We start from the raw sequence: 22,700 nt of genomic DNA, 5'->3' as shown, positions 1-22,700 counted from the left end.
TTGCTCCCACGCTACGAACCGTCTAGAAGTCTTAGGTCAACAGGGTCCAGCTTATTAACTGTCCCTAGGATCAAATCAAATCATGGGAAGGCTGCATTTACCCACTATGCTTCTGCTAGCTGGAACAAATTACCTGAAGACCTCAGATCTGCCCCAACCTTACTTACTTTTAAAAATAGACTAAAGACTTTTATGTTTACCGTCTCTTTTAACTGCTGACAGCTACTATGCAAACCCAATGAGTCCTCTATAAGTTTTTAGCTCTTTTTGCAACTGCTGCGCCTGTTGCTTAATGCACTTTTTATACCCTTTTTTAAAGTTTTGTTGTGATGCTTTTAAATGTCCATTTTATTCTCTTCTTTTCCTGTCAATCATTTTATGTGAAGCACTTTGAATTGCCTCTGTGTATGAAATGTGCTATACAAATAAACTTGACTTGACTTGACTTCTATCTGGATGCTTTTACATTATAATTTATAGGAAAACTGTGCTTCTATCTGCTTTACATTCTAAGGATTAATCTGCCCTACCCTTTATTTTTGGCAGGGTGGAATGAAGGTGTCCATCTTTGAATTGTTCTCTTCTGCTGAAACAATGTAAAATTGCAAAGTTCATTCATGTTGTCAAGCTCCAGATTCTAATCCAACGGTACATTATGTGTCACAGTAAAAAATTCTGATTCTTCATATCAGATCAAACTAAAAATGAATGCAGTCATATTGAATCAGTGATCTGCTCAAACATACTGTAGCTTTCCTGTAACTATGTATCCACATTCATATCAAATCATTTTTAAGGACAGACTCACACCCCAAGTAAATGGAAACAAATCATGTATGTACTGACGTGTGTCTGTGTGTGCATCTACTGACGTGTGTGTGTGTGTGTGCATGTAATGACATGTGTGTGTGTGTGTGTGTGTGTGTGTGTGTGTGTGTGTGTGTGTGTACGTACTGTACTGAAATGTGTGTGTGTGTGTGTGTGTGTGTGTGTGTGTGTGCTTAAGTGTGTGAGAATGTGCTCACAGTGGGAAACGCTGCGCGAGCCTCCGACAGAGTAGGAGTCATTCTCCGTGCCCGACGTCTCCTCGCTGCTGTCCTCCTGGAAGGCGGAGCGGGAGAACGATGCCTTGCCTCTGCCTTGCTTAGAGGGAGTGGTGCTGAGGAGAGAAGAGGCCTCAGTCAGCTAGTTACAAAAAAGAACATTCATATATCTTTATATACAACAGGCAGCTTCAGTCAAAAAAGAAGATTCATATACTGTATCTTTATATACAACAGGCAGCTTCAGGCAAGCAGGTTAATTTGCCACAGATGTGTTCTAACCGTGCTGTTATTACCATGAAGTACAGCTAGTTGTGCTTTATTGGTTTCTCATTGAGTTGAGTCAACTTTATTATCCCTGAGGGGCAATTAGTTGCACAGCCAGCAGAACACGCCAAGACGCACAAACAGGTTCAACACAAGAAGAAGCAGAACACGCCAAGACACACAAACAGGTTCAACACAAGAAGAAGCAGAACACGCCAAGACACACAAACAGGTTCAACACAAGAAGAAGCAGAACACGCCAAGACGCACAAACAGGTTCAACACAAGAAGAAGCAGAACACGCCAAGACACACAAACAGGTTCAACACAAGAAGAAGCAGAACACGCCAAGACGCACAAACAGGTTCAACACAAGAAGAAGCAGAACACGCCAAGACGCACAAACAGGTTCAACACAAGAAGAAGCAGAACACGCCAAGACGCACAAACAGGTTCAACACAAGAAGAAGCAGAACACGCCAAGACGCACAAACAGGTTCAACACAAGAAGAAGCAGAACACGCCAAGACGCACAAACAGGTTCAACACAAGAAGAAGCAGAACACGCCAAGACGCACAAACAGGTTCAACACAAGAAGAAGCAGAACACGCCAAGACACACAAACAGGTTCAACACAAGAAGAAGCAGAACACGCCAAGACACACAAACAGGTTCAACACAAGAAGAAGCAGAACACGCCAAGACACACAAACAGGTTCAACACAAGAAGAAGCAGAACACGCCAAGACGCACAAACAGGTTCAACACAAGAAGAAGCAGAACACACCAAGACGCACAAACAGGTTCAACACAAGAAGAAGCAGAACACGCCAAGACGCACAAACAGGTTCAACACAAGAAGAAGCAGAACACGCCAAGACACACAAACAGGTTCAACACAAGAAGAAGCAGAACACGCCAAGACACACAAACAGGTTCAACACAAGAAGAAGCAGAACACGCCAAGACGCACAAACAGGTTCAACACAAGAAGAAGCAGAACACGCCAAGACGCACAAACAGGTTCAACACAAGAAGAAGCAGAACACGCCAAGACGCACAAACAGGTTCAACACAAGAAGAAGCAGAACACGCCAAGACGCACAAACAGGTTCAACACAAGAAGAAGCAGAACACGCCAAGACGCACAAACAGGTTCAACACAAGAAGAAGCAGAACACGCCAAGACGCACAAACAGGTTCAACACAAGAAGAAGCAGAACACGCCAAGACGCACAAACAGGTTCAACACAAGAAGAAGCAGAACACACCAAGACGCACAAACAGGTTCAACACAAGAAGAAGCAGAACACGCCAAGACGCACAAACAGGTTCAACACAAGAAGAAGCAGAACACACCAAGACGCACAAACAGGTTCAACACAAGAAGAAGCAGAACACGCCAAGACGCACAAACAGGTTCAACACAAGAAGAAGCAGAACACGCCAAGACACACAAACAGGTTCAACACAAGAAGAAGCAGAACACACCAAGACGCACAAACAGGTTCAACACAAGAAGAAGCAGAACACGCCAAGACACACAAACAGGTTCAACACAAGAAGAAGCAGAACACGCCAAGACGCACAAACAGGTTCAACACAAGAAGAAGCAGAACACGCCAAGACGCACAAACAGGTTAAACACAAGAAGAAGCAGAACACACCAAGACGCACAAACAGGTTCAACACAAGAAGAAGCAGAACACGCCAAGACGCACAAACAGGTTCAACACAAGAAGAAGCAGAACACGCCAAGACGCACAAACAGGTTCAACACAAGAAGAAGCAGAACACGCCAAGACGCACAAACAGGTTCAACACAAGAAGAAGCAGAACACGCCAAGACGCACAAACAGGTTCAACACAAGAAGAAGCAGAACACGCCAAGACACACAAACAGGTTCAACACAAGAAGAAGCAGAACACACCAAGACGCACAAACAGGTTCAACACAAGAAGAAGCAGAACACGCCAAGACGCACAAACAGGTTCAACACAAGAAGAAGCAGAACACGCCAAGACGCACAAACAGGTTCAACACAAGAAGAAGCAGAACACACCAAGACGCACAAACAGGTTCAACACAAGAAGAAGCAGAACACGCCAAGACGCACAAACAGGTTCAACACAAGAAGAAGCAGAACACGCCAAGACGCACAAACAGGTTCAACACAAGAAGAAGCAGAACACGCCAAGACGCACAAACAGGTTCAACACAAGAAGAAGCAGAACACGCCAAGACACACAAACAGGTTCAACACAAGAAGAAGCAGAACACACCAAGACGCACAAACAGGTTCAACACAAGAAGAAGCAGAACACGCCAAGACGCACAAACAGGTTCAACACAAGAAGAAGCAGAACACGCCAAGACACACAAACAGGTTCAACACAAGAAGAAGCAGAACACGCCAAGACGCACAAACAGGTTCAACACAAGAAGAAGCAGAACACGCCAAGACGCACAAACAGGTTCAACACAAGAAGAAGCAGAACACGCCAAGACGCACAAACAGGTTCAACACAAGAAGAAGCAGAACACACCAAGACGCACAAACAGGTTCAACACAAGAAGAAGCAGAACACGCCAAGACACACAAACAGGTTCAACACAAGAAGAAGCAGAACACACCAAGACGCACAAACAGGTTCAACACAAGAAGAAGCAGAACACGCCAAGACGCACAAACAGGTTCAACACAAGAAGAAGCAGAACACGCCAAGACACACAAACAGGTTCAACACAAGAAGAAGCAGAACACGCCAAGACGCACAAACAGGTTCAACACAAGAAGAAGCAGAACACGCCAAGACGCACAAACAGGTTCAACACAAGAAGAAGCAGAACACGCCAAGACGCACAAACAGGTTCAACACAAGAAGAAGCAGAACACACCAAGACGCACAAACAGGTTCAACACAAGAAGAAGCAGAACACGCCAAGACACACAAACAGGTTCAACACAAGAAGAAGCAGAACACGCCAAGACGCACAAACAGGTTCAACACAAGAAGAAGCAGAACACGCCAAGACGCACAAACAGGTTCAACACAAGAAGAAGCAGAACACGCCAAGACACACAAACAGGTTCAACACAAGAAGAAGCAGAACACGCCAAGACACACAAACAGGTTCAACACAAGAAGAAGCAGAACACGCCAAGACGCACAAACAGGTTAAACACAAGAAGAAGCAGAACACGCCAAGACGCACAAACAGGTTCAACACAAGAAGAAGCAGAACACGCCAAGACACACAAACAGGTTCAACACAAGAAGAAGCAGAACACGCCAAGACGCACAAACAGGTTCAACACAAGAAGAAGCAGAACACGCCAAGACACACAAACAGGTTCAACACAAGAAGAAGCAGAACACGCCAAGACGCACAAACAGGTTCAACACAAGAAGAAGCAGAACACACCAAGACGCACAAACAGGTTCAACACAAGAAGAAGCAGAACACGCCAAGACGCACAAACAGGTTCAACACAAGAAGAAGCAGAACACGCCAAGACGCACAAACAGGTTCAACACAAGAAGAAGCAGAACACGCCAAGACGCACAAACAGGTTCAACACAAGAAGAAGCAGAACACGCCAAGACGCACAAACAGGTTCAACACAAGAAGAAGCAGAACACGCCAAGACACACAAACAGGTTCAACACAAGAAGAAGCAGAACACGCCAAGACGCACAAACAGGTTCAACACAAGAAGAAGCAGAACACGCCAAGACACACAAACAGGTTCAACACAAGAAGAAGGAAAAACAAACAAGCAGAATTATTACATGTTGTTTAAAAGGCCAATACCAGCAGGGACCTGTTTGTCCTGCATCTTGGTGTAGTAAATCTGTGATTTGGGCGATTATTGGCAATTTCTCTTGCATTCTCCTAGTTTTTATACTTGTATACAGTATAGTATTAGAAAAACACTGGATAGAGACTAGTTTTTATACTTGTATACAGTATAGTTTTTATACTTGTATACAGTATAGTATTAGAAAAACACTGGATAGTTTTTATACTTGTATACAGTATAGTATTAGAAAAACACTGGATAGTTTTTATACTTGTATAAAGTATAGTATTAGAAAAACACTGGATAGTTTTTATACTTGTATACAGTATAGTATTAGAAAAACACTGGATAGTTTTTATACTTGTATACAGTATAGTATTAGAAAAACACTGGATAGTTTTTATACTTGTATACAGTATAGTATTAGAAAAACACTGGATAGTTTTTATACTTGTATACAGTATAGTATTAGAAAAACACTGGATAGTTTTTATACTTGTATACAGTATAGTATTAGAAAAACACTGGATAGTTTTTATACTTGTATACAGTATAGTATTAGAAAAACACTGGATAGTTTTTATACTTGTATACAGTATAGTATTAGAAAAACACTGGATAGTTTTTATACTTGTATACAGTATAGTATTAGAAAAACACTGGATAGTTTTTATACTTGTATACAGTATAGTATTAGAAAAACACTGGATAGTTTTTATACTTGTATACAGTATAGTATTAGAAAAACACTGGATAGTTTTTATACTTGTATACAGTATAGTATTAGAAAAACACTGGATAGTTTTTATACTTGTATACAGTATAGTATTAGAAAAACACTGGATAGAAACCGTTTCAACTGAACAACATCAACATTCTAAACAGAACCCAGCTTATTTCCTGTTGCAGTGTTTGCTAATATAATAGCTGACAGGAAATAAACCAGGGTCCAAACTGTCAACTAGGAACAGAATTCCAGTGAAACAGTCTATAAAAGCTATAAAAGCTATAATAGCCAAGAGGTACTATGGTACGACTGCAAACAAACCTATCATAATCTTATCACATTAATTATATATCTAATAATCTACTCTAATAATTAACGCCCTCTCAACTTTTATTGCCCTGCTGAACTATTGAACGTGCGTGTACGTGTGTGTGTGTGCGTGCATGTGTGTGTGTGTACTGATCACCTGGTCCTGTCTGACGCTGCACTGCTGCTGCTGCTGGTTGTGGACTCGGAGTCGGAGCTGGAACGAGGGAGACTCCGCTCATTTCTGTAAACGCGGAAGCTCTCCGTTACCGGCTGGCTTCCTCCAGCAAAACCATTACTTGGCAAATCTGAGACAGACAGAGAGTTAGAGTTAGTTAGTTAACTCAATAGAACTGTCTATTATATAGAGTATTTATCAGTTAGAGTTCTATTGAGCTGAGTAAACTGTATTATCCCCGAGGGGCAATTTGTTGCGCAGCCAGCAGGAGTCAACAGTCAACACACACACAGTTTAACCCATTGATAGCTGATGCAGCATTTGCGTGTATATCCCTTTAACACTGAAACAACGGGCGTGTCCTTTTACCTTTCATCCCGGATACAACACAGACGCGTAGTGACGTGTATATCGTTGTTTCAAGACATGTGACCGATGAAATGCATCATGATTGGCTGAAACACACGTGGCGGAGGTGAAATGCATTGTGGGTTTTGTAGTTCTTTCTTTTTCCCTCGACGGTGTGGAAAGTTTTCCAACGCTGAACTACACGGCAAGTCAGGGAAGCGGCATTCCAGAGAGACTAGTATTCCAAACAACTCTAGTTATTAGAGGATGAAATTATTGATGCTGATGTAATTTCAGATGTATTTATCTCATGTTCCAATCTGCAATAGCCTCAAGGTTTTACTGAACGTTGGAAATTCTGCACGTTCTTTTGCTGCACAGTGGCAATTCTGCATGGCTGCGTTTCAGACAGTAAGCTAATAGTGATGACCTGAATGGAGTATGACTTACTTTGAGGATGAAGACATCAATGAATAAGAAGATTCCACACCCAGATTATGATGTGACTGTTGACACGCTAGCCAAGGCTCATTGGGTGAGTGACATTTTGGCGAATTTGCCGTATTTCAAGACGACTGCAAAACAGAGATCGCTAAACGTTACTCTTGTTGCAGTAATTGTCAAGGGTTCAACATAACCTATTTTCTCAGCCTCTATAGTAGCTATTAGGGATGTCACAATATATCGTCCCACAATATATCGCGATATCAAAACGTGACAATATGTATCGTTGAGATGAAATCTCATATCGCGATAAAAAGAAGCTGCACATGGTGGCACTGATCTGCATCTGATTGCATGCTCGCTCTCCTTTTCATTGCTTTGTTTGAACAGACGAGGGACGTTACAGACACGGAGGATGAAAATGGTAAAATTACTCAAATTAGCGTGGAGGATGCTAGCCTGGGTAAACCCAGCCTCTACGTGACCTGCTCTCAGACTGAGAGCAGGTCACGTGGAGGCTGGGTTTACCCAGGCTAGGAGGATGCCCCCTCAACTTAGAAATAGATTGCAAAAAAATATTGTTAAAATATCGTATCGTATCGTTATGGTGAACCCAATATCATGTATCGTATCGTGAACTGAGTGTATCGTGACACCCCTAGTAGCTATCAACATGAAATAAAAAGCATTTGAGAGCTTAAACCCGTGGATTTCTAAAAATGCATTAGAATCTTTTAATTTTTTGGGGTTAAAGATAAAACATTGTTTTAATGAACATTAGGGCAAATATAATACGAAAAGCCAAAGGGTTAAGCTCTCAAATGCTTTTTATTTTATGTTTCTATGTGCTACAGAGCCTGAGATATGAAGGCTTTAGTGAACGCCGACCGACTTGTTTACAAACGTGCAGTAGTGCCGCTCTAGAGCATGCGCTTAGGTATCAATGGGTTAAACACAAGAAGAAGAAGAAACCCATAGAATTGCATGTTATTTAAAAGGCCAATAGCAGCAGGGACAAATGCATTTTTGAATCTGAAAATAGAAGTACATGCGCTGATGGGCTTTAGCACAAACTGTATCCGTGTTAGGTTCAAAGGTTAGCTTATCATCAATGATTGTCCCCAAGTACTTAAACTGCTGAATGGTTACCTTATCATCAATGATTGTCCCCAGGTACTTAAACTGCTGAATGGTTAGCTTATCATCAATGATTGTCCCCAGGTACTTAAACTGCTGAATGGTTAGCTTATCATCAATGATTGTCCCCAGGTACTTCAACTGCTGGAATGCTGATAGTAAGTATTAGCAGTGTGCCTAAACACAAGTGCGTGTGACTCAACATTGCATGATGCTGCAGTACCTGGGAGCAGGTCGTCATCGCTGTCGCTCTCAGAGGTGGAGCTGCTGTGGGGGCTGCGGGGTCTCTTTCTGGGTCTGGGTGGTGACAGCATGGGCAGCTGAGGGGGGCCGATGGGGCTGGGGCTCACCCCCGTCCCGCCGTAACCAGCGTCCCGGTTCTTGGGGGGACGGCCCGGCCTCTTGGGGGGTCCGGCCGTTTTGGGGTTCTTCTTAGAGAAGAGGACAGAGGTTCGACGGCCCACCTCTGGAGCCAAGGCCGACGAAGAGACACTCAGCTCTGCGAGAGTGAGAGAGACACAAGGAGTCAGAACCACTGTGACTTCATATCCTTCAACACTGCCTTCAGCATGCAAAGAATTGAACAGGGTTAGGGTTAGAACAGAGAGAGGGTTAGGGTTAGAACAGAGAGAGGGTTAGGGTTACAACAGAGAGAGGGTTAGGGGTTACAACAGAGAGAGGGTTAGGGTTACAACAGAGAGAGGGTTAGGGTTACAACAGAGTTAGGGTTAGGGGTTACAACAGAGAGAGGGTTAGGGTTACAACAGAGAGAGGGTTAGGGGTTACAACAGAGAGAGGGTTAGGGTTACAACAGAGAGAGGGTTAGGGTTACAACAGAGTTAGGGTTAGGGGTTACAACAGAGAGAGGGTTAGGGTTACAACAGAGAGAGGGTTAGGGGTTACAACAGAGAGAGGGTTAGGGTTACAACAGAGAGAGGGTTAGGGTTACAACAGAGAGAGAGAGAACAGGGTACAACATGTCTGCATTTGATCTGTATAATCCCCAAGTTTTGTACATAATACAACATAATACAACAAAAGTCCAAATAAATTATTAGATAAAGATGCTTTTACTATTTGCCCTATTTTTATATACAGTATCTATTTATACGTTTGGTTTTTGCTTATTTCTTATTTATCTGTCCCCCTCCCCCCCCCCCCCCCCCTAAGACTGACCCTTGCCACTAATCTCCTGGCTGCTGCTTTCGCCCCCCTCGTCGTGGCGTCCCGTAGAGGAGGGGTGGTGGGGGAGCGAAGAAGAACCGCGATCTCCTCCGACAGAGTCCCTGGGCCCCAGACCAGAGCCCCCCTCGCGCTGGTGGGCCAGCTTCCTCTTGATGACCGTCATCTCCTTTCTCAGGGCTTTGGCCCGGCGGGACTGGCCGATGCTGTGCTTCCCCGAGCTGGCCTCGTCCACACGCGACTGAAGGAAGTGCAGCTGCTCCTCCAGAGGCAACCGACGTGGGTTCTCTGGCAGGAGCAGGTCTGCAAGAGGCAGAGGGAGAGGGATATTAAACACCTCCACAGAGAGACAGACGGAGAGGGAGAGGATATTAAACACCTCCACAGAGAGACAGACAGAGAGGGAGAGGATATTAAACACCTCCACAGAGAGACAGACGGAGAGGGAGAGGATATTAAACACCTCCACAGAGAGACAGACAGAGAGGGAGAGGATATTAAACACCTCCACAGAGAGACAGACGGAGAGGGAGAGGATATTAAACACCTCCACAGAGAGACAGACGGAGAGGGAGAGGATATTAAACACCTCCACAGAGAGACAGACGGAGAGGGAGAGGATATTAAACACCTCCACAGAGAGACAGACGGAGAGGGAGAGGGATATTAAACACCTCCACAGAGAGACAGACAGAGAGGGAGAGGGATATTAAACACCTCCACAGAGAGACAGACAGAGAGGGAGAGGATATTAAACACCTCCACAGAGAGAGACAGACAGAGAGGGAGAGGATATTAAACACCTCCACAGAGAGACAGCGGGAAAGACAATGGCTGAGTTTCCCCGACAAAGAAGCTTCTTAAGAGTTAAGAAGCTTCTTAAAGAGTTAAGAAGCTTCTTAAGGAGTTAAGAAGGCTCCAAAGAAGTGTTTCCCAAACGCCTTCTTAACAGCCTTATTAACACTTAGCTAAAGAAGGATCTTAAGAAGCATCTTAACTGGAGCTGTCCACCATCTCAATGTGAGAGGTCCTCTGCAGCCCACTAGATGGCACTCTGAGCCCACCAGTGGGCCACGACCCAGTGGTTGAGAAACACTGTTGTAGAATAACCTAATCGTGGTCATGTTAAACAAGTCTTCTTCTATTAAACATGATTTATTTCAGACATCGACTGCAGTTCAAATTGCTTTATATACACAGCATACAACAAAATTGCGAGAAACACTACAGAATTTAAGCGACCTTGGGTTCTGTGAAAGGTGCTATATAAATCCACAACATTCTTTTTAGATGACAACATTCTGATTAGAGGAATATAGCCTACGGTAAAACATTTAAAACACAAGTAACCATACATACAGGGGAGATTTTCAAGTGTTCCCCAATTTTAAACACTAAAGGGTGCATGAGAGAAAGGAAAAAGGGAAAAACACAAGAGGAACAGTGGACACAAGTATCTCCTTTTGCCTGACGCGGCTGGATCTGCCAGTGTTTCGTCATTAAGAAGGTGTTAAGAATGCCCCAGACCCTTCTTACAAAACCTTCTTAACAAAAGATCATCTTAGCGCTAAGAAGCTTTTGGGAAACGCAGCCTTCTTAACGGAAGATAATTTTAGGCTAAGAAGCAATCGGGAAACGCGTTGGCTTCGTTGGTTTCTTACGGGAGCCTTAAGAAGGGTCAAAGAAGCTTCTTACCGCTAAGAAGCTTTTGGGAAGCGCGTTTGCTTCTTAACTCATTGAGTGCCAGCCACTTTTGGAGAACGGACGCTCCCAGTGCCAGAGTTTTCAGAGCGTTTTCAGTGATTTCTCGAGGCCCACAGAATATTGTGTGATATTACTATGTAAACACCGAACACGCAAAAAGAACAAGGAGACTCTATTGTATCATCAGCAAAAAAAAGTTTATTGATACCATTTTCCGTTCTTTAGTTATGAGCCGGAGAAGATAGGTTGTTTTCAGCGTTTTCAGGCATTTCAAATTATAAGCTGAGATATTCAGCCTTTTGTGAAATGCAGCATTTCAAGCACATTCACTGACTCTAGATAATATTTTCTGATGTAGTGATGTGGTGTAGTTGTGTCCTGCCCTGCGTGCCCCACCCCCCCTCCCCCCCCTCAGCTGAAAACTCCTCCCCACACTAGTAACACACAGCCTCGCACCAAGCGTCTATTTTCGGAATGCTTTTGGTGCGCCGCCTCCCAGGCAGCGCAACATGGAGAAGCCACACGCGGACTGCAGTGAAAGGTTTGGCTTTTCAGTGTCGCGCTGCTGCTTTTCTAGCGGCTAATCATGTGGAGAAACTATGCTGACAGACAGACAGAGGCAGAAGGACTCAGTTGTGTGCGCGGATTGACTGTGTTCGCACGCACCGTCAGTTGCAGCCAGAACAATCTACATGGCTCTGGACTGCAGCATGAGCGGGTTCTCTTTGATCAAGGCTATTTCAGGCTGTGTATTCCTGACATTTCTGTAATCTGGAGAGCACTGTCGCCACCTAAGGGTTCTGTAAAATAGGTTATAGACCTCCAATAGCTACTATAGTTGTACAGGAGCTGCGGAAGGCTTTGATCGACGTCCCACCGTCAAAAAACGCATTGGACGTCGAAGGACGTCCGTGGCACTCTACGTCACTATTTAATTGGACGTCGAAGGACGTCCATGGCACTCAATGAGTTAAGGGGGCCTTAAGAAGGGTTAAAGAAGCTTCTTAGCGCTAAGAAGCTTTTGGGAAACCCAGCCAATAACGGTAAAGGAACAAGGTTTGAAAATATGATTGACACTAGCAGAAAGGTGGCATTTGCCCTGATTTCAGCATGTTTCATCAAACATGATCAAAGACTTGTCAACACGTCCGCTTCCCCCAAAATAACGTTACGTTACACAGTTGAGGGCGATAGCGATGAGTGCGAATCACATCCAAAAGTTGAGATTTTACTTGGAAGATCATGTATACTCTGTATACTGCCCCCCCTGTGGGTCAAGTATAAGCAGGCTAGCATTAAAAAGCTCCAGGTTGCTTATAATGACTGCCTGAGGATCCTTCTTAGGAAGCCAAGGTGTAGTAGCGCCAGTGAAATGTTTTGTGGAGCAGGAGTGAGCACCTTTCATGCCCTGTTGAGAAACCTGATGTATAGGTTTATCTGTCGTCTGAATATGTCTCAGAATATGCTCATTATGTTGCTGTCTCAGCCTAATCTCAGTGACACTAGATACCTGTCTTCCATCTGGAAACATTGGTACAGTGCCTTATTGTAGTATTGTTGTTTTGCTAGTGTTCTTATTGTGTTGTTTACCTTGTTTTACATGTATTGTGTGTTTTTTATTGGACCTTGTGTCTGACAATAAAGTGATGATGATGATGATGATGATGATGATGATGTATGTGTGTCGAATTGGCATCTAAAGATTGGTCATTACTGGTAGGTTTTTAAGGTGTGTTCTGGCTGTATTTACTTTACCGATAAGCCAGGCCCCACATTCAGCTGCCAGATTTCTGAAAGGAGTTTGGTGTTACTTCCTCCCCGCATGAGAAAAAGGAACATATCGGGGCTCGCTAACATTTAGCTTATCTCTTGCCAGTTTCCAGCATTTAGCAAAATTATTTTGCACGCTTGCATGATGTGACTGACATGCACCATCTGCTGGCCAAAAATACAGTGCATAAAGTTTTGAAGTTTGAAGTGGTTTGTCACTCAGACCTTGGTAGCTGATGTAGGAAAAACCCTGGCAGAGCCTTGTGATCACTTACCTTCCTCATTGGAGGATAACGGTCGATCTCTTTCTCTTTCTCGCTCCCTCTCCCGGTCTCGTTCCCGCTCCCTTTCCCTCTCCCGGTCCCGCTCCCGCTCCCTCTCCCGGTCCCGCTCCCGCTCCCTCTCCCGGTCTCGTTCCCGCTCCCGCTCCCGCTCCCGCTCTCTGTCTGGGTCATGCTGGCTGTCTGGGCTGGGCTCTCGGGGGCGGGGCAGGTGCATGCCCGTCTCGTAGTCCAAGCCGATGCGCTCAGCGTGGCGCCGGGCCGTCCTCATGACCGCGGCGCCCATCTCCCGGAGCCGCAGGGCGGCGCGGTAGAACACCGTGTCCTTGGCGTTGTACTTGAGGCAGTTGTTGACGATGAGGCCAAAGTCGGCCTCAAAGGCCTCGAAGGTGAGGTAGCGATGGGACTCCAGTAGGTTCCACATGGTCTGGAAGTCCATGGGAGTGTCAATATGGTCCAGATAGTCTGGTACCTGAAGAGTGTGGGTTAAAGAAACAGGCAGAGGAGTGTCAATCTGGTCCAGAATCCAGATAGTCTGGTACTTCCTTGGTACTGACAATATGTATTTGTACAGTGAATCATGAGTACGGATATGAGTGTGAAGAAGTTAGATAGAGGTTCAACTTCCAATGCAACATTAAACATCCAATTACGCCAAGACACATTGGGTGACAGGTCTGGACGGTAAAAAAAAAGAAGGAAGATTTGGCTCACATTGCTATTGGATCAGATATGAAGTGGTCAGACTTGCATTGTGATTGGAATTCCACACAATCTGGATGCAATCCAGCCACAATACAAGCGATGTAAAGAGGAAAGGGAAAGCAGAGAGAAAGAGATATACAGACACCACTTACAATGCAGCCACAGGAGACAAACATAAGTGATGTGACCTCATAAAATCCACATTCTGGACTCAGATTTGGAAAATAATCAAAATGACAAGTGGAACCATAACTAAAGCTAAGCTCTTTGTCCTGTGTGTGTGTGTGTGTGTGTGTGTGTGAGTGAGCGTGCATTTACCTCTGCCAGGGGTACAGGCTCAGTGAAAAAGTTGCTAGTGTCTCTTTCCTGCAACTGCTCCAAAGTACTCCTCAACAACACCAGAAAGGGAGTCAGCTGCATCTCTAGCGCCATCTGCTGCACTTTAATCTACACACACACACACACACACACACACACACACACACACACACACACACACACACACACAGACACACACACAAACACACACATTAAGACAGAATGCAAACAACACCTGCTAAGTGAAGGGCTTAATTAAGGGGATGTGTTTGGTGACGAAAACACCTTAGTAAATTTTCGCTCACAATGGGGACTCAGAATGGCGATATCTGCGGAACGCTGGGGCTAGGGTTAGGGTTGGGCCTCCTGGGGGGCGTATCCAAAAACCAACAGCACCATCGTGCTCAGCGACCAGAAATAGGCCTAATGTTTGCATTAATGTAAACAGTATGTACAGTAATGTTTACATTAAAGGTCCCATTCCGTGCAAAAGCTGTTTTTACTTGTAAATGCATATAAACTGCTGTCATCCCTCCCTGTAATGAGTGTTCACAACCTCAGAACTGCCAGAGTTGGATTTGTCCCTATCCAGCTTCCCCCTGCAGTCTCCTTCAAGCCACGCCCCTTACACTCTGTTCCCCCAGAGGGGTTAATGTGATGTCACTCGGGTCCTTAAGCATACTGCGCGGGTCTCTCTCACACAAGCTACCTGCACCATTTTGTCTATAGCCACAAAATTAACACTTCTAGCTGGAGCGACGCCAACTGTACGTGATCCAGCAACTGCGGAGGTGCATTCGGTAAGTCTAGGCATTTTGAGATGTCCTCTTTAGCGTAGCAACCGTTAAGTTAGCGATAGCTCGTTGCTAACGTTAGTTGTGGACACAACCTAGCGTGCTGGTCCACGGACGCTAATCTGATTGCCCGCTGGGAGCCTGGGGCGGGCTCTCCCTCAGCGGCCAATGGGAACTGTTAGTTCTGAATATATTATAGAAACAGACCATTCTTGGGAAGCGACGAGATGAGGAAGTGAGAACTCCGTCAGAACGAACGGGGTTGCTATATTTTCGACAAATTAATCCAGAATCATGTTTTATGGACCAGAGACACACGTTTTTAAGAGGTTACAGCTGCACGAATTGGGACTTTTAATGTTAACAGTATGTACAGTAATGTTTACATTAATGTAAACAGTATGTACAGTAACATCTCACTCACCGTCTCCCGCTTGACTTTCTCCCGCTTGCGGATCAGCTCCACCAGCAGCCTGGCTCTCTCCAGGTCGTGCCTCAGCCTCTGCCACGCCTTCAGCTGCTCCTTCAATGCTGATGACTTCTCCTCACCGTCCAACTGCAGCACCTACACACACACATACACAATACACACACACATACACAAAAACATGTGACACAAGCAGCACCTACACACACACATACACAAAAACATGTGACACAAGCAGCACCTACACACACATACACAAAAACATGTGACACAAGCAGCACCTACACACACACATACACAAAAACACGTGACACAAGCAGCACCTACACACACACATACACAAAAACATGTGACACAAGCAGCACCTACACACACATACACAAAAACACGTGACACAAGCAGCACCTACACACACACATACACAAAAACATGTGACACAAGCAGCACCTACACACACACATACACAAAAACACGTGACACAAGCAGCACCTACACACACATACACAAAAACACGTGACACAAGCAGCACCTACACACACACATACACAAAAACACGTGACACAAGCAGCACCTACACACACACATACACAAAAACACGTGACACAAGCAGCACCTACACACACACATACACAAAAACACGTGACACAAGCAGATGAGGCGTTGGCGCCAACATTCATCACTTCTATTCATCGGCGCACAACACAGTTAACACGCGGGTACCGAAGGAAGCTGCGAGGCGGGCTGCGGCGGGATCTGGTCGGCGTTGCGTTGGGACTGCAGGTGGGTCTGGAGCCGGCGCAGCAGAGGAACACCGTTGCGACTCTGCCTCTTCAGGGTCCAGTAGCTGTGAAGTCGCTGCATGAACTGGCTTTTCCTGGGTACCGTCAAGTTACTGGTGATTTTACTCAGCCTGGCGGATAACAAACACTATTGTTATTAAAATAATAAACAGAGACAAGGGTTTGTGCTCAGCATGTACAACGGGGTCAAGGGGTACCGGAGATTCCAAGGGGGTGGGGGTTGGGGGAAAAATCTTGTTATTTTGTGTGCCGCAATATATCGTATCACAATATATTATTATACAAATTGTCATGTGCATGCAAACATTTATGAGAGGTTTTTATGACAGTGTTGGTCAGTCTGTCTACTTAGACATTTTGCTGCAATAAAAATGATTGGAGCGAGATGAACAGACTGGAAACTTGATCTCATGAGATAAAACACATGTTGACAAAGTTTTCCTTTGGGGACATAATTTGCAGTGGAAAAAAGATAATAAATCACAATATATCGCAATATCCGTTTCTAACCACTGGATCATACGCAGAATTATAAACAATATATATAATATAATATAACATAATATAATATAAACATGTTTTCCACCGCCAGTACCTGATCTACTTTGCACTTCACAGCTCTACACAGCTCTGCTTTTGATAGAACATTCTACCACACCCCCCAAAACTGGTCTAAAAGCTTGATCAGAGGGAAATCAATAATGTCACCATTATTTTGGACCTGTGAAGCACATACACACATACACATACACTGTGAAGCACATACCTGTGGGGGGGTATACAGGAGCTGTGAAGCACATACCTGTGGGGGGGTATACAGGGCACATACCGGTGCAACAGGTCGTGTGTGCGTACCTGTGGGGGGGTATACAGGGCACCGACACCACAGGCGCAGCAGCCCTCTTCTCAGCTAAGATCTTTCGGGCTCTCTTCATCTTCAGCCTGGACTTGGCCTTTGCCCTCTTGGCTCGCTCGGAGCTCCAGCCCTTGGAGTCGTCGGCGTCGTGGCCGATGCTGGGCTCGTCGTCCTCCTCCAGCTCGCCCTCGCTGTGGGAGGAGCCCATGCTGGCCCCTCCTACTCCGCCCAGCGGTCGGGCCGAGCCGGGCGGCGTGTGGATGTCGCAGTAGGCCGTCTTGCGGACGCTGAAGGAGGTGCCGTTGGCGCCGGTCTCCCTGACCGGCTCCATCTTCATGTAGAGGCCCGCCTGCTGTGCACACGTGACGTGGAAGGCGGTGTAGCAGTTGGCCTTGTGACACTGGATGCAGGCGCCTGAGCCGCGCTGCTTGCAGATGTAGCAGGTGAGCTTCCAGCGTGCGGGAGGGATGTGCTCAATGCTGTCGATGGGTTCCAGGAAGACGGTGTTGGCGAAGCAGACCTGAAGGAACACAGCAGAGTTCACTTCAGTTCAGTTCAGTTCCGTACAATACTATATTCCAAACGGTTAGGCGAGCAAAGAGTAGGGTCAGAGGAATACAACTGGTATCGGCGATAGACTGAATTAATTACCGGTAGAAATTCCCTGACGATTTAAATTACTTTGATATTCGGCTATTTAAAATGTTTCCCAGCTCAAGTCTCTCGGCAAACATTGATAACCGCCTTAACAAAAGAACACCAGGACACAACTGTAAAGCCTTAAAAGAAAATCCAAAACTCATTGAGCCAAAGCCATGTTGAACACAGGATCTAACCCGGACATCTGCTGGACAAAAGTGATATTGCAGCCGTATTGGTTGCAATGTCACTATTTTATTTATTTATTTTTATTTTATTGATTGATTTTTTTTCATAGGGACAGTGCAGCATTTGCATGTAAATGTGCCGGATTGTAGCCTTAGCTAATTTCCATCCGTAGTAATGGTAGACGTAGTAATAAGTGTCACATCGTTTCAATAAACTTAAAGTTGTTACCACTTGACTAACACCAAAGCCATGTTGCTCTGTCAGCAAGTAAGTACTACCTGCAATTATCTCCTTCATGCCAGTGCAAACAACATTTGCACTTCCTTCTTCCCTGTATTTACTGGCAGCCTGCACTTGTACTGTAATTGGCCTACAGGTAAGCTGTTATCAATTTAACCTTCCAAACAGCATGTCAACTAATTTCAAGGCAGATAGAAAAACGTAAGTCTGTGCGTTAAGTATTTAGGTTAGTTAATAGTCAGCTACGTAACCTTGAAGAACACATCGTCTGATCGCTGACAGGGGCGACAAAAACTTCAACTCAAGTTGATTTAAAATGTAAGCTATTTTTACAGTGCAAGTGGGCATGTGGGTGAAGTGAGATGTGTGTGGGAGTAGATGTGCTACATTTGTATAAGCTTTTAAATACCTCTGTGCACATGCTTTTCTACACAATTGTATATTTAAAAAAAACAATCAAATTTAAATAAGCATGCACATGCGCACGGGCACACACACACACACACACACACACACACACACACACACACACACACACACACACACACACACACACACACACACTCTTAGACAAAAACTCCTTGAACACAAACAATAATAGATGCACAAACAATGGGAAATCTCTTAGTGACAGATGTATCTAGTCTGAATCTATGGATAAAGGAAACAGCTCTCATGTCACTCCCCTCTTCCGGGACCTTCACTGGCTTCCCATCTCGGCACGCATCAAATTCAAGACACTGGTACTGGCCTACAGGGCAGTACACCAGACAGCCCCTCTGTACCTGCAATCTATGGTCAGGTTCCAAACCTCTCACTGCTCCCTTCGCTCCTCCACCAGTGCAGGACGCCTCGCCCCTCCTTCGCTACGGGGGCTCAAAAGTCGCTCATGCCGATCGCGACTCTTCTCGTCCCTGGCACCGCAATGGTGGAATGAGCTCCCTCCTATGCTATGGTCAGGACAGCCGCTTCACTGCCAATCTTTTGGCAAAAACTTAAAACACACCTTTTCAGGCTCCATCTGGGCCCTTCTTGAACATATCTCTCTCTCTGCTAAAAAAAAAAAAAAAATTACCACTATTCCTTCAGAGGTTGTAGCTGTCATAAGTCGTGTTTCCATTACCCTCAGAAATGCGCAAAATCTAAATATCGCAATAGAAAGTGGGTAATGGAAACACGTGAATTTCGAAAAACCTCCCAAATATCGCAAAAAGTTTTTGTGCTCTCATGAGGTGGTTTTTCAGACGTGTCGATATAGCAGTTTATCGCAAAAGTGTAATGGAAACACATTTTCCGCATTTGCACGTCATGTGACCCATATTCTCCTTTGGAAAAGGAGCGGAAAATAAGTTCGGTAAGGTTCGATAAGCCGTGTCAAAACCTCCGCAGCAAGTGGAAAACTTTGAAGCAACGCTACCGAGCAGAAAGACGAGTGTTATGCAAAATAAATATAAAATAGATAATGTTTAATGGCAGAAATCGGTGCATGGTGACAGGCTGCCTGTGCGCGCATTTGGCACAGCGGCGAGATGAGAGGATGGAAAGCACACACTGGTGCGGTGCTGCTGTCTGAAGTGAATACAGTGACTGTGAGTAATGCACACGTTTCAGGTGCAATGTTATAATTATAATACACAACATTACGATTATTGCACCATATCAGCCTTTTCCCCCCTCCTCCATCTCTAAATCGGACCAGTTGTATTAGGCTACATTTTTTCCTCTGCCTGTCACTGCCTGCTCACTGCATTCACCGCAGCCAGCAACATGTTGCCACTCATTTTCTTTTGAATTGATAATCAGGCTCGTTTATATGCGTTGTAACTTCATGTGGTGATTTGCATGACCATTGGTTGGATTTGAGCATGCAGGGGACGGGATATGGCCATATGGGCAGATCCCCGTGCGTAATCACTGTGGCAGCTGCTGGTAACGGGGAATTGCGTTCAGGTGTGTGCGCCGTCAGACCAAACTCAACTTCAATGGAAACGCCTACAAGTCGCAATTGTACATTGTCGAAGTTGTAGAAATATCGCAATTATTTTGCGAAAAACTGTAATGGAAACACAGCTATAGACTGTGTTGCATAGTTGATTGCTCTATTGCTGACAAAAATGTGTTATTGTAAGTCGCTTTGGATAAAAGTGAATAAACAGTCAACATTTTCCACATGGTTTTGTCCCATTTGAGTGTCCTGTACCATGCTTCCTTCCTACTGTGAATGCACCGATATCTGATATTTTTTGCTCGACCGGAGGACTTGTACTATCATTTTAAATTAAAACGTCCCTTCTTTTGTCCATATAAAAGATACAGTACAATTCAAGTTCTCACACCTAATCCATGCAAACCGTGTGTGTTTTCATGTCTTTGTCCCCTCTGACATAGACAAAAACACTGTGAATCTGTGATGACATGAAACGAAAATTGTTAGACAGCAGAAAGTAGACAGACTATTGCCCAACCCTAGTAACGAGATGACAGACTGACTGCTCCCTGCTAATCGGCACAAGGAAACGGATGTAGGTCATTCAGTAGGCTAACCTGGTTGTGTTTTGCACATCTGTCATTTATGCATCTACTGCTATTGATCCACCCAGTTCCACTTAATTAATCTGTGACTATACTGGCGCTGCGACCAACTATGCCAAAATACTGTTACAATTGCTCGACTTGGAATGCATACTTTGACTAAGTATACAATAGGGTTGCTTTCTCACTGGTGCCCCGGTACTGTTCCCGAGCACACTTGTCCCCAAATTGACCCCAGTTTCAGAACATTTGACAAGTGTGAACGTTGCGTTGCGTTCTGTTCCGCGCCCGGGCGAGCAACAGGGACCCGTGACAGGATCCACTTGAAAAGGTGGTCTGGGGAGCGCTTTGGCGTGCCCAGGCACGGAACACTTGCGAGTGTGAAAGCCAACCGTTCCGAACCACATAGAGGCCATTTACACCTAGCATTAACATGCGTTTTCTGCCATCAGATGCAATCAGATTGTATTTTATCACTTCAGCCTGATTCCATTTACACCTGGCACTAACATGCGTTTTAGGTGAACAGATTGCAATCCGATTGCTCTCCAGCTCGAACGTCATCCCATGCGCCCCCTTTCGTTTTGGCGGGCTTATTACAACAACACGGAGCAGAAAGAAGCAGACCTCACAAACTAATCTCTTATTCAACAACAACAACAATTAAAAGAAGATGTTAACCATCCGTGAAGCTGCCCTATTGCATGGGCTTTTGTTGGTTTTTCGTGGAAGAAGCAGTCTTTAACAGCTGAAATACCAAGAACGAAGGCAGAGGAGAAATATGTTTTATGCGGCTGCTTTTATTACAGCTGTTATCAGTGCCACCACAGTCCAGAGGACTATCTGGGTGCGGGAACGCAGTCAAGACTGGTGGGAGAGGATAGTGTTGGAATGGGGACCTTCGAGGATGAAGACTGGGTGTCAAATCTGCGTATGCGCCGTCAAACATTTGATTTTATTTGCGATAAACTGCGACCCAACCTATCCAGAAGAGACACGCAGTGACAATTTGGTTTAACGTTACAGCTAACGATAGCCTGGTTTAATGGGGAAACTAGCGTAAATATGTATTAACCTTAAGGTTACGGGTATAGGTACTAGCAAGTTGAGGGAGGATCACAACATACCATCTTTATCATTGACAATGTCAATTTCATTCCCGTTGTCCTCGTCGCTGGCACTGTTGGTGGAGTCCATGCTAGCGTTATTATCTTCAGAGTCGATGACGTCCCCTTCACCTGGACAAAACGATGGCCGATCACCCAGCATTGCATCTATTTCTTTATAAAAAGGACACGTTGCCCTGCCCCTGACACTGTTCTTGTTCTTGTCCTTGGCCTGTCTCTGTAAGCCAGTTTCAGGTGTTTCATTTTTCGCTAGACTCAGCCCTCAGTCTTAATCCGTTTCACTCCTGTAAGACTGAGAATATTACTATTTAAATCTTTGCATAACGTTAGGTGGCGCTGTTGGAAGCCTTGCATCGGAGAACCAATCATGAGTGTTGTGGGCGGGCCTGCTTTCTGGGGGCAGTGACGCTCATGCAGAACCAGTGTTTCGCAAAACATCGCCGCGTTTGCGGAGAAACATATTAATCACTTAGAAACAAACATAACCTGTTAATAGGGCGTGTTTCATCCGGCCCCGGCGGCTAGAGGTCTTTCTCCCAGCGATAAGCCCGACTCCCGAGGCTAACGTTACAGAGCCTGCTGATGACTCACAGTAGCAAGCGGACCACTTCCGGGTAGGAAAAATTATTGTAAAATAAACAACAAACTAAATAAGCATATAAATAAACTCTCTTTGCAGCACATCAGTGTCTTGCTCTATATTGGAACTATGATAAATGGCATTGCCGCTACCAAATAAAATTCTAATAATAAATGTAGGCGTGTCTGCTGCCGGCCGTTCTCTGACAGACAGTTTCTGACAGTGAAATTCCCAGACGTTTGGTGGCGCAGCTCACCAAACGTCTGGGAGCCGAGACTAATTTTTCGCTGACATTGTAG

General features: G+C 45.0%; 1 protein-coding gene across 1 annotated transcript in view; it reads right to left on the bottom strand.

The window, feature by feature from the left end:
- Nucleotides 1-22,700, bottom strand: part of brpf1 (bromodomain and PHD finger containing, 1) — a 34,762-nt gene that overhangs the window by 6,371 nt on the left and 5,691 nt on the right. Inside the window, exons 5-13 of the mRNA XM_083639157.1 lie at nt 17,094-17,614; nt 16,159-16,348; nt 15,436-15,576; nt 14,218-14,346; nt 13,189-13,666; nt 9,434-9,742; nt 8,481-8,756; nt 6,311-6,458; nt 1,026-1,159 (exon numbers count right to left, since the gene is read on the bottom strand). Of these exons, the coding sequence (XP_083495283.1) occupies nt 1,026-1,159; nt 6,311-6,458; nt 8,481-8,756; nt 9,434-9,742; nt 13,189-13,666; nt 14,218-14,346; nt 15,436-15,576; nt 16,159-16,348; nt 17,094-17,614 (2,326 nt within the window). The remainder of the gene's footprint in view (nt 1-1,025; nt 1,160-6,310; nt 6,459-8,480; nt 8,757-9,433; nt 9,743-13,188; nt 13,667-14,217; nt 14,347-15,435; nt 15,577-16,158; nt 16,349-17,093; nt 17,615-22,700) is intronic.

The sequence above is a fragment of the Poromitra crassiceps genome (assembly GCF_964638095.1).
Source record: "Poromitra crassiceps genome assembly, chromosome: 6".
In the NCBI taxonomy this organism is placed as follows: domain Eukaryota; kingdom Metazoa; phylum Chordata; class Actinopteri; order Beryciformes; family Melamphaidae; genus Poromitra; species Poromitra crassiceps.
This window is presented reverse-complemented; position numbering and strand designations above follow the sequence as displayed.